This window comes from Cyprinodon tularosa, unplaced genomic scaffold, assembly GCF_016077235.1.
Source record: "Cyprinodon tularosa strain WSP-4 unplaced genomic scaffold, ASM1607723v1 ctg348, whole genome shotgun sequence".
Classification (NCBI taxonomy): Eukaryota; Metazoa; Chordata; class Actinopteri; order Cyprinodontiformes; family Cyprinodontidae; genus Cyprinodon; species Cyprinodon tularosa.
This window is the reverse complement of record NW_024039061.1, coordinates 704,500-721,315: the sequence shown is the minus strand read 5'-3', so window position 1 is coordinate 721,315 and position 16,816 is coordinate 704,500. Positions and strand designations below refer to the sequence as shown.

At 38.9% G+C, this 16,816-nt stretch overlaps 1 protein-coding gene and 1 long non-coding RNA gene across 3 annotated transcripts in view; both read left to right on the top strand.

The window, feature by feature from the left end:
• Nucleotides 1-16,816, top strand: part of LOC119789802 (F-BAR and double SH3 domains protein 2-like) — an 89,989-nt gene that overhangs the window by 34,414 nt on the left and 38,759 nt on the right. For both annotated transcript variants that reach the window (XM_038294905.1, XM_038294904.1), the window contains exons 4-8: nucleotides 10,303-10,382; nucleotides 10,954-11,098; nucleotides 11,198-11,331; nucleotides 12,129-12,183; nucleotides 13,092-13,220. In XM_038294905.1, coding sequence (XP_038150833.1) covers nucleotides 10,303-10,382; nucleotides 10,954-11,098; nucleotides 11,198-11,331; nucleotides 12,129-12,183; nucleotides 13,092-13,220 — 543 coding nt within the window. The remainder of the gene's footprint in view (nucleotides 1-10,302; nucleotides 10,383-10,953; nucleotides 11,099-11,197; nucleotides 11,332-12,128; nucleotides 12,184-13,091; nucleotides 13,221-16,816) is intronic.
• On the top strand, nucleotides 2,646-8,259 carry LOC119789803. The gene is made up of 2 exons (XR_005281638.1): nucleotides 2,646-2,838; nucleotides 7,899-8,259. It is a non-coding gene; the product is annotated as an uncharacterized LOC119789803 (long non-coding RNA).

The following is a 16,816-nucleotide window of genomic DNA, read 5'->3' as shown; positions in this document are numbered from 1 at the left end:
TTCCTGCTCACGTTTCAAAGAAAACCCCAAGTCTAATCCTACCAAAACTGATTCCAAAGCTGAGTCAAAAATCGGCATCAGAGCCAGCGGTCCTTCACACATGACTATGCCGAGAGAGGCCCGCTGCAGACAGGTTTCGGTTAGCCCTGGCTGCCGTTAGCCTCGGAGGTCCGCTGGTTGCCATGGTCCTTCCTAACTTCGGAAACTGTTTTAATTACGCATTAAATTGATAAATGGACCATATAGTGATGCTTTACAATATACTATTCTCGTCTCAAATTATCGTAAAACATACTTTTATTGAATAACAGCAACAGAAAATAGAACTTTTAACATTCAATGGTGCGCTCCATTGAAAGCTGCTCCTGCTGCAGTGCATACTACTGTTCAATAGTTGTTGTCATCTTCCTTGTTGTGTTTTCTCCTGCGTCGCACAGCTTTGTCGTCCCGCCCTCAAAACCCCGCCCCCTTTGCATCCAGGAATTCAAATCTCTGCATTGTGATTGGCCCGCCAGTTCTAGAGCCTGGTGCTTTGATCGAGGCTAGACCAAACTCACAGGCAAAAAATTATTTTGGCCGCTGGAGGGTGGGGCTAGTTTACTAGGCTATGTCTGTGCAGTTTTAGCAAGCTAAGTTCACATGGACACAAATAATCTGATTTAATGCCCGATCAGATCAAGAAAGTTTCATTAAAATATGTCAGACTGAAGATTCTAATCTGATTCGGTCCGATTGGAGAGAAATTTCATATCGTTTGTGAGAGACTTCTTTTGAAGTTCGCCATTCTGATTGTCGTTCATTTACACACCAATTCTGATCTTTGGAGTAAAAAAGCTCCACTGCACAAGTGTGCAATGCCAGCATGAAATTTTTCCAGGAAATAAAATTTTTTGCGGATTCTTAAACGACTTAATCAGATCAAACACTTTGTACATGTATACACACGTCATGATCTGATCATTCATTTAAAAAGAGATTTTAAATCTCTAGATTGGATTGGGGAAATGTTCTGCATGTAGCCACTGTTTTTGTTGGTGGGTTGTGTGATTCTGTGGCAGTGTGACAGCATCTCTAAATGGCCTGGCATATGTACCGGTACTACAGCTTTTTCTTTGGTGCAGTTTACACTTGTGTGGAAGCAACACTTTTGTCTTTGTATGGATTAGGATTAAAGCCATTTGAAGTAATTTTGGAAGGTAGGGCAATCCTTGAACACTTGTCTAAAATCCCAAAGCTTTAGTAATGGTTTTATTACCCTATCCAGGCTGAGGTGGATCTTGTTGGATTTGATGTTGTCAGACGGGTTTAATTTAAGGGATTCTTGATTGTACAGGTCTAAGATCCATCAGGCCAGGGTGCGGCTTGTCAAATTGCACTCAGCCTAGGAATTATTTTGATCACAGTAAATTAATATTTAGATCACTTTTTTCTAGATTTATCTAAAATATGGAACATTAAAAATTCAAAGATTTATTTTTTTTTTTTTCCTTGCTTGCAAGTAAATTTTCTTGGGGGTGAATATATAGCACTGCTTTAGTGTGTTTGCAAACAAACTCTGGTGTAAATCATTCAGTTACCTGCTCATGCATTAGGAAGGACTTTCCTTTTTTTCTCAGGCTCTTCAGGCTCCCTTCAACAAAGTTGCTCAGAAACTGTGAGACTTTGATCACCATCGTTCACACACACTCCACCCTTCCCTCCAGGGTCAGAAAGGAAGAAGGGTGACTACTCTTAAAACAAACATGTTTTTTCATGCAGAGGACAGAGCAGTTTCTGTGCAATTGATTTTTTTTGGTGTGTGCTTTAATTCAGTTTCTGTAATCCTTTCTACTCTCTTTGGCAAAAGAAGTTGACTTAAAGTCGATGTTTTATCATTTTTTTTAATAAGTCAACACTGAGATTTCAGCCCGATCACCGTTCAGCCCGATCACCTTTAGCTTTGATAGTGAATTTTTATTTATAAGCAGTTTTAAAAGATAAGTATTTAAATCTTACACTTTCTGTTACTAAAAAATCAAAAGATTTTAAATATGTGTTGCAAAGGGAAAATGTAGTGAGCAATTTATGCTGAGAGAGAAAGGAGATAGGATACCCAGATAGCAAAGGGGCATTGGTAATTGGGATGAGGGGAGCTGCAGTAAAGCACCCGATAAAAATGCTTTTGAGAGACATCTTTGCTGAGACAAACAGAAAATGAAGGAAGGGATTTCTAAATGAGAACTGAGACCAGATTTATATGCAAAACTAAAGCTGTGAGCATTAAAAGATTCTTCCCTAAAATGCTGCTTATGTCTGGGTTGAATTGTTATGTTAACTCCTTCTAGTTTAATAGCAATTTTTTAATGATGGTTTTAACACCCATGCAGCCATTTAAACGGATCCTTAGAGACCAAAGTGCAGTTTCTCTCTGTGTGGCTGTGCTGACACACTGACCCAGTCTGCAGGATGCAGGGTAGCCTCTATCGGTTTGTGACAGTGTATGTCACTTCCGCAAAAGCGCAATTCATTTAGGGTAGTTAGCGCCATTTCTGTGGGGAAGAGACAGCAGCAACAAACAAAAGAAAACTAACAGAGAGTAGAAGTGTTCTAGTTGCTTCTTTGGAAATAATGGGACACTGGTGCTTCGTCAAAGGATGCAATAGTAATTCTAAACAGAAAACAGCAGATGCGGCCTTACGGTTTTTCGTATTCCCCACTTGGAAAAAAAATACGGACCGCAGACAGAGGACTTAACAAAGAGGCGTCGGGCTCCGTGGGTCGCTGCTGTAAGAAGGAAAGACATCACGTTTCATAAAATATCTCCTCATGTTCGTGTTTGCTCTCGGCATTTTCACAAAGGTAAGTCCTTATAAATATACACTAATAGAAATCAACACGCTGAAATGGTTTGCTTATAAAGTTGCAGGAGTTCATGTAAACCTACTGAAACATGCTGTGGAAGAGAAGCGGAAAGTGATGTTTGTTTTATTTCTTTTTTAGACCGCTAAAATTTAATAAATAATGCATTATCTGTATATAATCATTTACACAATCTGCAATACAAATATATTTTTTTTATGAATAAATATATAGTATTAGTGTGTCAGTGTACATATAAAACACTGTACATACCCACTCGTCAGCCAACTCACTGCATTTATTCATCCTGTGCAATCTACTTAAGTTTATTTACAGGTGCTGGTCATAAAATTAGAATATCATGAAAAAGTAGATTGATTTCAGTAATTCCATTTAAAAAGTGAAACTTGTATATTATATTCATACATTACATACAAACTCATATATTTCAGATGTTTATTAGGCCCGAGCAGCTAAGCGCTGCGAGAGCCTATTGTATCTGTAATGTTTATTATTATTATTATTATTTTTCTCCTTACAAATAAAATGGCTTTTTGGAGGCTTTATCATATTCCAAAACTCACCAAACTTTGCGGACGCATCAGACCTGGTGAAAATTTACGTATTTTAATGGCCCCGTGAAAGTTGCCAACCAAATGCCTCAACGGCGCCCCCTCAAAATTTTCAAAATACCCTCCCCATTGACCTTTTTTTCTCATAGAGACATGAACATTGGCACACTTGTAGAGCGTCCTCACACTTACAAATAAGTCAATTAACGTCATACTAAATTATGCTCAGGGAGTCCGCCATCTTGGATCAAATTTCAAATTTTGACTGTGATTTTGCATTTTTAGCCTCTATATTTGATCGAACTCCTCCTAGGGACGGTGAGCCATCGGCTTCAAACTTGGCATGTATGCAGATAAGGCATGTGAGATCTAAACTTATCAAACTTTTTGAGTTTTCCAGCATTTTAAAGGGGTGTGGCCAGGCCTCGAAGTTGGCGTACTCGCCAACACTTTTCGAAGCGCAATAACTTTTACATATAAACGTGAAATGTCACGAAACTTGGTAGTATTAATCCTCTCTGGGTTCCCAACAAAACTGTATATTAAAACTTTGACATGATTGAAGCCACGCCCCCTGAGAACCGGAAGTCACGTTTTTTAATTGGAATGGTCCCTCTCTGTCCTACTTGACCTCAACAACCTAAAACTGTGTCAGCTGACAGACAACACGTTGTCCTAACTTCGTTTAAGGCACAGAGAGTCTGAGTTAAATGGTGTTGCCGTGGCGCCATGGCGAAGTGAGGTGTTTCGCCATGAAAATACGATTGGCTCTCATTTCCTCATTTATAAGCAGATCTGCACCAAAATCACAAGAGATGATCCTAGTCCAACTCCAAACAGGAATCCAGAGCAATATTTTGTGGGCGGGGCTTAATTTCACCACAGCGCCCCCTAGAAATAACAAATTTCGAACCACCAGCCCCAAGCCGTTTTTAGTCCTAGAATATTGAAACTTTGAACACATTTGCACCTCATCAGGCCCTAACTAAAAGCCTCTTGGACCCATGGTCTAAACCCCACCGGAAGTCGGCCATTTTGAATTACATTTTACTCTGTTGTGAAAGCACTGATCTGTTTTCAAAAAATTGTATAAAATCAGTATTTTATCCAAATGAGCTAAAACTTTCAAAATATGTTCTTTATAAAGCCTGCTGTAAGTTGGTTACAATAGCAAAGCGCTTCTTTAAAGTCCGTCACTCTGATTTTTCAAAAGTTTGCGTTCTCGCCTAATAGTTGGTCAAGTGGACAGATAATGCCAGGAAATAATTCAGCCCCTAGCCATGCTCATTCTGAGGATAATGAAACTTGGCACACATCTGTATGAGCTCTCCACCTACAAAAAGTTTCATTGAAGCCATGGTCTAAACCTCTCATGAAGTCGGCCATTTTGAATCAAACGGTACCCTTATGAAAATAGAATCACTATGTTAAAATATTTCTAAAAAATCAGTTGTTTTCCCAAATGAGCTAGGACTTTTGGAATATATTCCTCTAATCGCTACTTGTTTGATGGTAAACACAGCATAGCTCTTCTTAAAAGTCCGTCACTCTGATTTTTCAAAAGTTTGTGTTAACAGGAAATTGTTGTATCTCAAAAAGTTTTATAGCAATCCTACCCAAATTTGGAACAGTTATTTATCCTTTGATTATAGAAAAGACTGCCGAGTTTGGCGTGAATCCAGGCATGTTTGAGCATCTTATGGGGTTTTCAACTGCCACAGTATATGGCATTCAAGTTTAAAGATTTTTCTTTCTTTAAATTATTTAATAAATCATCTAAAAAAAATCTAGGACATGCAAGATGTGTTCCTTGACATTTGTGATTTTTTTCGGGATTTTATTGCAAACTATAGATTTTTAATGAATTTTTTTGTTTTGAGTAGAGTCGGCCATTTTGAATTACATTTCACCCTGTTGTGAAATCACGGACCTCTTTTCAAAAAAGTGTATAAAGTTAGCCTTTTATCCAAATGAGCTAAAACTTTCAAAATACGTTCTTTACAAAGCCTGCTGTAAGCTGGTTACAATAGCAAAGCGCTTCTTTAAAGTCTGTCACTCTGATTTTTCAAACGTTTGCGTTCTTGCCTAATAGTTGGTCAAGTGGACAGATAATGCCAGGATATATTTTTCAACTGCCGCAGTATAAGGCATTCACGTTTAAAGATTTTTCTTTCTTTGAATTATTTAATAAATCACCTAAAAAAGAATCTAGGACATGCAAGATGTGTTCCTTGACATTTGTGATTTTTTTTGGGGATTTTATTGCAAACTATGGATTTTTTTATGATTTTTTTTGTTTTGAGTAGGGTGTAATACCGCTAACCGTGGGTTTTGGCAGTGCTGTTTCTCCATCTTTTGAATATATACTTTTGACCCACCAACTGAGATTGCTACAGCAAATATCTGACAGATGAGATTCATCCCCAGATATTATCTTTTATCCCTAGTTTAACCCTTCCTGACCAAAGCTGTGGTTGTCTCCGGCTGGTCCAGAAGTGAAGCGTGGCGCTTTTTCCGCTGGCTGGGAAGGAGCAAGGGGGCAGCGGTCACTCACCTCCCGCGGTCGCGATAGGCCGAGCGGAGAAAGAGGAGGATGAAGAGGAGCAGCACAGGGTGATGAAGAGGATGAGGGGAAGCAGCAGCAGGCATAGGCTGAAGAGCAGGAGAATAGGCTGGGAAGGAGCGTGGAGCCGGCGGTCGCTTGGTTCCCGCGGTCGCAACATACCAGGCGGTGCGAGCTGCGAGGGCCGTCAATACCGCTCGCGGTTTTAATTTTGTTTAATTTTGATGATTACAAATGACAACAAATGAAAATCTCAAATTCATCATATCAGAAAATTAGAATATTGTGAAAAGGTTCAAAATTGATGGCCCCTGGTGCCACACTCTAATCAGCTAATTAACTCAAACCACCTGCAAAAGCCTTTAAATGGTCTTTCAGTCTAGTTCTATAGGCTACACAATCATGGGGAAAACTGCTGACTTGACAGTTGTCCAAAAGACGACCATCGACACCTTGCACAAGGAGGGCAAGACACAAAAGGTCATCGCTAAAGAGGCTGGCTGTTCACAGAGCTCAGTGTCCAAGCACATTAATAGAGAGGCGAAGGGAAGGAAAAGATGTGGTCGAAAAAAGTGTACAAGCAAGAGAGATAACCGCACCCTGGAGAGGATTGTGAAACAAAACCCATTCAAAAATGTGGGGGAGATTCACAAAGAGTGGACTGCAGCTGGAGTGAGTGCTTCAAGAACCACCACACACAGACGTATGAAAGACATGGGTTTCTGCTGTCGCATTCCTTGTGTCAAGCCACTCTTGAACCACAGACAGCGTCAGAAGCGTCTTGCCTGGGCTAAAGAGAAACAGGACTGGACTGCTGGTGAGTGGTCCAAAGTCATGTTCTCTGATGAAAGTAAATTTTGCATTTCCTTTGGAAATCAAGGTCCCAGAGTCTGGAGGAAAAGAAGAGAGGCACTTCATCCACGTTGCTTGAAGTCCAGTGTAAAGTTTCCACAGTCAGTGATGGTTTGGGGTGCCATGTCATCTGCTGGTGTTGGTCCATTGTGTTTTCTGAGGTCCAGGGTCAACGCAGCCACATACCAGGAAGTTTTAGAGCACTTCATGCTTCCTGCAGCTGACCAACTTTTTGGAGATGCAGATTTCATTTTCCAACAGGACTTGGCACCTGCACACAGTGCCAAAGCTACCAGTACCTGGTTGAAGGACCATGGTATCCCTGTTCTTAATTGGCCAGCAAACTCTCCTGACCTTAACCCCATAGAAAATCTATGGGGTATTGTGAAGAAGAAGATGCAATACACCAGACCCAACAATTCAGAAGAGCTAAAAGCCACTATTAGAGCAACCTGGGCTATCATAACACCTGAGCAGTGCCACAGACTGATCGACTCCATGCCACGCCGCATTGCTGCAGTAATACAGGCCAAAGGAGGCCCAACTAAATACTGAGTGCTGTACATGCTCATACTTTTCATGTTCATACTTTTCAGTTGGCCAACATTTCTATAAATCCTTTGTTTTTATTGGTCTTCAGTAATATTCTAATTTTCTGATATGATGAATTTGAGATTTTCATTTGTTGTCATTTGTAATCATCAAAATTAAACAAAATAAACATCTGAAATATATGAGTTTGTATGTAATGTATGAATATAATATACAAGTTTCACTTTTTAAATGGAATTACTGAAATCAATCTACTTTTTCATGATATTCTAATTTTATGACCAGCACCTGTATTATAATCCTTTGTTCGTCCTGTAAGCTTTTCAGTTTATTTATTTACCTCTGGCCTTACTAGTCCGATGTACTTGTGCTGTTTCGGCATAGCAAATTTCCCCACTGTGGGAAACATAAGCATATCTTATTTTATAACTCATCTAATCTAATGGGCTCTGTTATTAAGGTGCTTTATATAGTGTTTTGAATAGATGTGTAAAACACTCAACCTTTCATCTACTTTGCAGGTCAACCCGCATATGAGATGATGGAGACTGACCCAGACTGGGCTCCATCCCTGCATCTGGGCCACACTGACATCAGACCAACAGACACAGACCGCTCTTTAAGACGTGGTTATCAGGAACAGCTGAAAAAGAATGCCCTGCAAGCAACTGAAACGGGGCTCCATCAGGCTGATGAAATCCTTCAGCGACAGGATGAAGTTACACATGAGGCGACAGAGAACCCTAACCAGCAACAGACTGACACGCAGAAGGCTGCTGAAAACGTTGGCCGGCCAAACACCAAGGATGACACAGAAGGTGGTCGTCAGGAAGGACAGACAGAATGTAACCTGTGTGTGCTCAGGTGTGCAGAGATGAACCGTCTTTTGGAAGAAAACAGAGAGCTGCGGCGTGAACTTGATGAGCTGCAGATCTCTGATTGCTTCTTTGGAGACAGTAATGAAAAAGTCAAGTACTATACGGGTCTACCAAACTTGGCAACCTTTATGGCTTTGTTTAATTTTCTGCTGCCTCTCATGTCTGCTCAAAATAAAATTCTCAGTCCATTTCAAATGCTTCTGTTAACCTTCATGCGTCTGAGATTGGATCTGCCCTCAAAACACCTTGCTTATCTCTTCCGTGTTTCACCAAAGACAGTGTACAGAACATTCAATGAAATGCTGTCATTTTTATATGCAAATCTAAAGCGTGCAATTGTGTGGCCAGATAGAGACACTTGCACAAAATTATGCCTCATCAGTTTTTGGATGCCTTTGGACATAGAGTCACAGTGATTATTGACTGTTTTGAAATTTTCACAGAGAAACCAGCTAATAAATGAATGCCAGATCAAGTACTGTTTCAACTTTCTTCTTCTTTTTTATTCTTCTTTTCACACAAATAGAATTTTGCTTTTTTTAAAGTTACTTTTGAAAAATAACAGCAAAACAAATATAAGTTTCACCATCACTTCAAATATTAACAATGTTTCTGAGGTTGTAAAAATGTGTGTACAATAAAGAGTGGATTTGAAATTTGAAACAAGTGTTGTTATTATCTTTTCAATCAAGCAGAGAATTTATGAAAATGCAATACAAAATCTCAAATACATAAATAATGCAGAACAGTGCAAAGCTTCAAATGTTTTACTTTTTCTTCCTCCCTCGTATATAGCAGATTGCTCTTTAGATTAAATTAGAAGATTTTCATTTTCCCAGGACTTGTTTTCACTGTGGTCTGTGGTCTTCTGTAGAGATATTACCTAACAGGTGATATCTGTGAAGAAGACTGCAGATCCCAGTGAAAACAGGCCTGGATAAAGTGAACAGCAAATACAGTGTGCAACTTATCAATGTGCAAAAATTATGACAAGTTTTTTCGTTCAGTCTGATGAGCAGCACAAACTGCTCTAATAACTGCAGCTATCTGTGCAACTGCCCACAACATCTGCCTTGTCACTGTAATAATAATATATAATATCGTTCCCTAGCAGCTTTAGAAAGTTTGTCTGGGTAGGGTATCCGTTCAGTTTTCTTGTTCTTTTCCATTTAACTGATAATCCTCACTGCTGGCAGCGCTCTCCTCTTGTTTTCTGCTGTTTTGTTTTTCTTCCGCTCACCACAAAAATGGCGCTAGGGGGCGTGTCAGTCACGTGTCTGACAAAGACCGATAACTTCACACCCAGGAGCTACTGGTTCACACAGATTTGAGCCATTTAATAACAAAATTGCATGTGGAATTTAACAAACTTAGTTTGTTCTTTTGTCGTAATATGATCAGTTAGATCAAAGTAAGATTGTGTTGGACATTTCTTAAACCCATGACCTAAAAAGTTACTCTTAAACTTCACCAGCAGTGAAAACCCTGAAACAATCTTCTTCATATTTTCCAGATTTCCCACATCTTATCAGAAATAGCCATGTTAGGTCAGGGATTGAACATCTGTGCTCTGTTTTATGTCTGACCTAAGGCGTCCTCGCTACAGTAAACCCAGAGCCTCTGTGTGTGTTAGACCTATCTTAATGAGGAAGGTCTACATTTTTACTGTTCACTCTTCAGTCATTTCCTCAGTCTGTCAGTAGCTTTAATGCTTTCTCTAAGGTCATAAAGTAAATATGCTCTTTTAGTTGCTTATGTAAACTTTACTCTCTGTCATAACATGTTTGTCCAGCACAACATCTCTAAGTTGTTCAATTGGCTTTGCCAAATGAAAGCTGTCAATCAGTTTTCCTTTTAATGCATTAATATCAATGAGACTTCAACTCTAAAGGTCATTACCAGTTTCATGTGGTGCTCTGACTAAATAAAGAGGTGCTAAGGTTTGTGATGGCACCAGAAATGATCTTCTCTTGTGATTTGACAGCAGAAAATAATTGTGTTATCACGCTTTTTTAAAAGTTCCCCATTGCTTTGCTTGTGTTTTTAGGCTCTGCAGAAGTTAGCAAGTCAGTACCTTAAGAGAGACTGGCCTGGAATCAGCCCCGATGACCAGAGAACGGATTATAGGTTGGTTTGGATATATTTTGTTATTCACCAGAAGAAGAAAGGGAATCTACATAACAAAGTCAGAGTCTTTACCGTATGCAGAGTGGACCTGAACAAAGGCAGACATGCAGTTACAGTGTTACTTTCTCATCAGTCTGGATCCATGTTATGTTGAAATGAGTCATTGAGTTACTCTTAGATTATACAGAATTGTAAATGTTATCGAAAATAGAGTCAATTTAACTCAGAGGAAGATGCTTCGAATTTTAAATGCATGAAAAACTAAACGTGTATTTGCAGTCTGAAAGTGAGACTTAAGCTGCTTATTCATCTCCTCTTTTTAGCAGGAATCCAAACCTGTTAGATTAAAGCTGGTCATTACTAAATCCTTCTGCCATTATAGCAGAAGCACCCCAATAAAAAAAAAAAAAAAAAAAAAAAAAACGGCTTTGTCTTCAAGTTTTGTCTGATTTATATAGAATACATTTTTGTAGCTACACTTTTCCAGCCAGTTTGATACTCAGTGTTCAAACGGTGCCAGATCAAACCTTCATCCTGTGAAGTGTCTTCTGTTCTTTGTCTCTCCAACCAGAAACGTGTACGCTGTGTGGAGGGCCTACTTAGAGGGAACGGTTCAGGTGAGCCAGTCGAGGCTCAACGTTTGTGACAACTACAAGAGTCAGATATCAGAACCGGCCAAAACCGTTAGACTCTACAAGGACCAGCAGCTCAAGAAGGTGAGTTCAGCTGTAGAAATGTGAGTAGATCCGAGTTTAAACATGTGGCTTAAGATCTTCTTTTGGCAACTCATAGGTTTCCTCACTTACTCTTCACAGACCATTGATCAGCTGAGTGGCATTCAAGCAGAACTGCAGGAGTCGGTGAAAGATTTGGCGAAAGCCAAGAAAAAATACTACGACTGCGAGCAGGTTGCCCACGCAGTACGAGAGAAGGCCGACATAGAGGCCAGGTAATTTTGCCAGGCGCTGCGTCTATCAGGAGGCATTATGCAAGGCAAAATAAGAATGATGCACATATCTTTTTTGCTGCCTGAGCTTAGCAGGATTCCTCACTACAAAGCCCACCGAGTAGACGAGCATCTGCTCTAAGAATCCAATATCCGAGGCTTTGCAGTTTCACAATTAGTTCCAGATTTGAACTGAGTGCTGATGAGTGTTGTTTTTCTGCCAGCCCTAGGTAGCAGTAGCTATGGTGACATATTCGCTTTACTGAGTAGCAACCTGTTCTTTATCATTCTGGAGAATGTGAAAGCTGCTGTGCCTTATATGGGGATGCAAAATGAACCATGTCTTTAAAGTCCAAATAATAGTAGGAATTTAGAGTTTCACAATCTAGGTGCAAAGTTAAGAACAGTTTGGTGTAAAATGGAGACCTGACGTAGATTATAAAAGTAGAAACACATGCTTCAAGACTGAAATGCTTACTCAGTGATTTATCACCACTAATATACATCATAAGGACAGTTTCAGGCAGAAATGGGTTGTTATCGGGCAGTAGACTATTTGGATATGACTGAGTGAAATATACTGATTAAACTGGAGAAAGCTTAAAACGTAAAGCAGCAGGATGAGTTCACTCTAACTTTCATATGTCATATGTCCGTTATTAATGGACAGATTACTGCACTGACTTTCTTAAGATAATCCTAGACAGTTTAATAAATAATGGTTGAAATTGGAATCAGATTTTTTGTATATTTGAATAAAATCGACTCTATTTCCTGTTTTTTTGTTTTGTTTTTTTCAGATCCAAACTTGGTCTTTTTCAATCAAGAATTAGTTTACAGAAGGCAAGCGTGAAGGTAAGAGGGCCTTACAATCAATGTTACCCCCCCTCTGATACAGAGGCGCTATGATTTCACATCTGAAAATCCTCTTAATCGGACTAGGGTTCTCTGTGCCCCCTCACATCAGGAGGATTTTTGTGAACCCTGGGGTCTATAGAGGGCTAAAACAGACACATTTAAAAAAAATGATGAAAGGAATAAATGTGAATGTGCCATGTAAAAAGAAATGCATAGAGAAAAGGGAAATTATAGGTACAATTTATTCATTGAATACATTGTTAAATAGTTTATTCTATGAGTTATAAAATAAAAAAAATACAATAACAAAATGTTGTCAATCAAAAACACACACAAAAAAATAAATTGTGTCATTAAAAAAAATACTTTTGAAAAATTTATATAATTAATTTCACTCTATATTATACAGTAAAATAATGATCTAAATGGTGTTTTTAGGGGTCACTGTGTTGCCAACAGGGCTAACCAGTCTGTAATTTTGAGGGTCAAAGATGAAATGTTTGGTAACCTCTCATCTTTAATATGGTGGTGGACAATAATTTACTATGATTATATATCACAATAAAATTGTATTCAGTAATGATGATATGACTTAAAACATATTTCCATAATTGTATTATCAATTAATCTATGATTACAGCATTTTTCACTGACTGATGTTCTGTTTTTGTGTTGCTTTTTTTGTGGAGGAGTTTTATTAACCTTTATATAGATAGTTTTGTAAAGGATTCTGGGAACTCTTGTCAGAATTTCTGAAGGTTTTATTTATTTTTTTATTGACTCTGTAATTATTTTGACCAAAATTAAGAAATATACCTTGATAAATATTTTTACTGGAGCGCTGAAGTGTACAGAAATGAAAGTGAAGCTCTGTAGAATGAATGATTTTCCTGGTTTTATTTCAGTTGAAAGCTAAGCGAAGTGACTGTAACTCCAAGGCGACGCAGGCTAGGAACGACTACCTGCTAACGCTAGCTGCTGCAAACGCCCATCATGACCGCTACTACCACACAGACTTACTGCACTGCATACAGGTAATTAATGAAACACCAATCACTGACTGGCAGATAAAACTCCATTAGATCATTTGTCTAAGTCTTTAGGTCCTTTTAGAAATCATAACAGGTTTGATACACTTACATAGTCTCGTCAGTTTATTTTCCTTTTCTGTAGCTCCTAAAGCTAAGTTGTACGTAGCTGGAGTTCACAGCTGTTGGTTATTGTTTGAATTAAAATGTCTTTTTCAGAAATTTGATCAAACACTTTGAGACTGAGAGTTAAAACTTTATTTTACAAGATGGAGCTTAACAAAAGTGAACAAAAAGTTGAACACTTTGTTTAGCAAAGTATTCTGTCTTAAATACTTGGTCATCTCTGACAATGTTTTTTTTTAATGTTTAAATGGTAATATAATTAACATATCAGGGTCAATGTCATGAGTTGTGGGAGAAGACAAAACAGTCAAATTAGTTTTTCCTACATTCACGTTTCTGTATTGGAAAAAAAAAACAACCCAAAGGGAGTTTTTTTTTTATTTAGGTTCAGGGGCAACATTTCCAGGTTCCAAACTAAGATTGGACGTTTCTATTTGTCAGGAAAGCATCTTAATTGTAAATGTTTCAACTGTCAGACAGCCGTTAAATATGAACCAAATAGTCTGAAGGAAAGACAATGTCAGTGTGTCTGAAAAAGTGATGATTTAACAATTTTTGGCTCTCCAAAGGGAGCTTTGCATTGAGTCTCCTAGGCTGTTCGGATTTGTAATTCATATGTAGGGAAATATTCTGCAAAATAAGGATTTTTGAGGACCACTCTTGTCAGATCACTGGTTGATGGTGAAGTTAAGATTTTCTACAGGTGTAAAAAAAATAAAAAGCAAAAATGGAGACCAGCCAATGGTGACAGTTAGTTTTTAGCGGTATGTTAACAAGTAACTCCCTCTGAGTTATGATAATGATTCAACACTTTTCAATCAGGTAGGCTGGTTGAGTCTCCTACATTTTATTCTATTGATGCTTCAGGGGATTTTTTTTTGCATCACATTTGTTGCAAAAGAAAGCTTATTTTAAGTAAATGTCCTCCTTACATGATATGACTCAAGAAATGACTTCTGCTTCCCTCACCCAAACATCTCAGAGGACTTAGTTCTAGTTTTCAATGAATCTTTCGGCCTTGTTGCAGTTTCCCTCGGACATCCTGGCCCCATCCTGGCACAGACAGTGTGCGCATCTATACTGTGAGGCCTTCCTGAATAATAGATCCTCAGTTCCTTGTGACAGAAGGATGGAACTGCAGGGAAATATGCATGCACACAAATGTGTGCAAGTAAACACATGAGGAGAATAGGGGGACACTGCTTGGAGGAAGCAAGCTGTTCCTGCTTTGTTTCTCCTTTTTCTTTTATGTGTGATCTTTACACAACTTTACAAAAAAAAACTGTAATTAATCCCTTTCAGAAAAAAATGCCAACGAACTTAAACTGCCTATAAAAAAAATCAATAAAACATATTGGAGTTAGTGGCTGTAAAAAACAGCAAAAACTAGATTTTATGGCTCTGTACTTAAAGGAATAGTACACCCAAAACATGATTAGCCTTCATTTTCTACTCACCCCCATGCTGAACAAAACTCTGGAGTACTTTTTTGATATCTCAAATGCATCTGGAGATCTGGGAGGCTTCTTGCTGTCTGCTGACATTCAAATAATGGAGGTCTATGGTGACCGAGACAGAAAGGTCCATAAAAGTCCACAAAAACGTGTCAATATTCCTCCATACTGCTCGTCCAATGTAATCCAAGTGTCCTGAGTGGGTAGCATCCAGAATTTACTCGAAACGAAGTCATTTAGAATGTTTTTAGAGCATAAACAGTAGTGTATAGGATTTCCTAATAGCGCCCCCATGCGCGCTCACGATTCTACGGAAGCCGGCAGACCAAACCGGAAGAAAGTGCGCATTCAGCGTCTGCTCTGCCGATAATGCAAGCGTAGAAGAAGAAATGTGCTGTTTACCTGTGCAAAGAAAGAAACAACGAAAGAAAAATGTCTGAGGACTTCAGTGTTGAGGAAGAGCATGAGTTCTTTGCCGAGCTGAATGCGCTGGTTTGGTCTGCCGGCTTCCGTAGAATCGTGAGCGCGCATGGGGGCGCTATTAGGAAATCCTATACACTACTGTGTAGGCTCTAAAACGTTCTAAATGACTTTGTTTCGAGTAAATTCTGGATGCTACCCACTTAGGACACTTGGAATTCATTGGACGAGCAGTATGGAGGAATATTGACACGTTTTTGTGGACTTTTATGGACCTTTCTGTCTCGGGCGCCATAGACCTCCATTATTTGAATGTCAGCAGACAGCAAGAAGCCTCCCAGATCTCCAGATGCATTTGAGATATCAAAAAAGTACTCCAGAGTTTTGTTCAGCATGGGGGTGAGTAGAAAGTGAAGGCTAATCATGTTTTGGGTGTACTATTCCTTTAAGTTTAATTTGTTCTAATTTATTTGATCTATGTTTTAAATTTTGTTTTATCACTTTTGGGAGACAGTGTGTCTAGATATGTGGAAAATGTAGATTATTTTAGTTTGAACAGTGCTGAAATATTTTTTTGCAGCTAACTTAAAAGCAGTAGAAATAGATCTGCTCTCTTTCACTATTTTCACAATGAGTGAAATTTTAGGTACCTATATTGCATTGTTTTTATTTTTTTATTTTTAATTAAATAATTGAATCAAATATCCAGTTGATGAACAGGAAACTGTTCTGGAATCTGGCTGCAGCAAAAACACATGAAAGCTGTTGTCCTTGTCAATGCGACAGCTGGACTAGGAGGTCAGGAGCTGCTCCACATCTCCCTCTGCTGGTAGAACCTGGTGGTGAGGGTTCTATTTTACACCTCTGCTCTCCTGTGCTTTGTTTTGGTCAGAGCGATGGAGTCATTCGCCTAAAAACACACGTACAGTCCAACTATCTACGGTACAGGGCTTGGGCTTTTTCTGGAAGCTGACTCACTTAGTTTCAAAGCTACCGTAAATGGAAAAAAAGAGGAGGGGAGGATGGGATGAAAGAGGAGGAGGGAAATTACCAGACTGATGAGGGAACAAGCAGAATGCCCAACCTTAATGACATAATTTCCTTGTCAAGATGCTATTGTTTTATGAAGCGGTGGTATGTATGTGTGGCAAATAACCAAACATCTTCCTGTCTGGTAGGAGGAAATTTTGTGCAAATTGAAATTTGTGTTTCAGGCAGATCGCATAAATGAATATATATGTGTTTTTCTTGGAAGAGAGAAGGGGACTTATGTTTGTTGAGAGAAACTTTTGAGTTTATGTGTGCCTGAATAGTTGAAAGCTGAAGCATGTGAGTTAAAAATCTGCTGTTGAACTCTTTCACCTTCTTCAGCAGTTGTTTGAACTCGATCTCAAAAAGGCATCTCGAAACAAAACTGTTTCACTCGATTTGTTTTTCTCACAGAATAATACTGCTAATGCCTCTTCTTCTCCTTAAGCTTTTCTCTTTCCTTTCCCTTTTGTCCGATGTGTGTGTTTTGCACTGCAGCCTTCTCCTTTTCAGACCTCATTAAAATGTCCTTCTCTCTTTTTGCTTGCCGTCGAGTGTAAACATCTGCTTGGC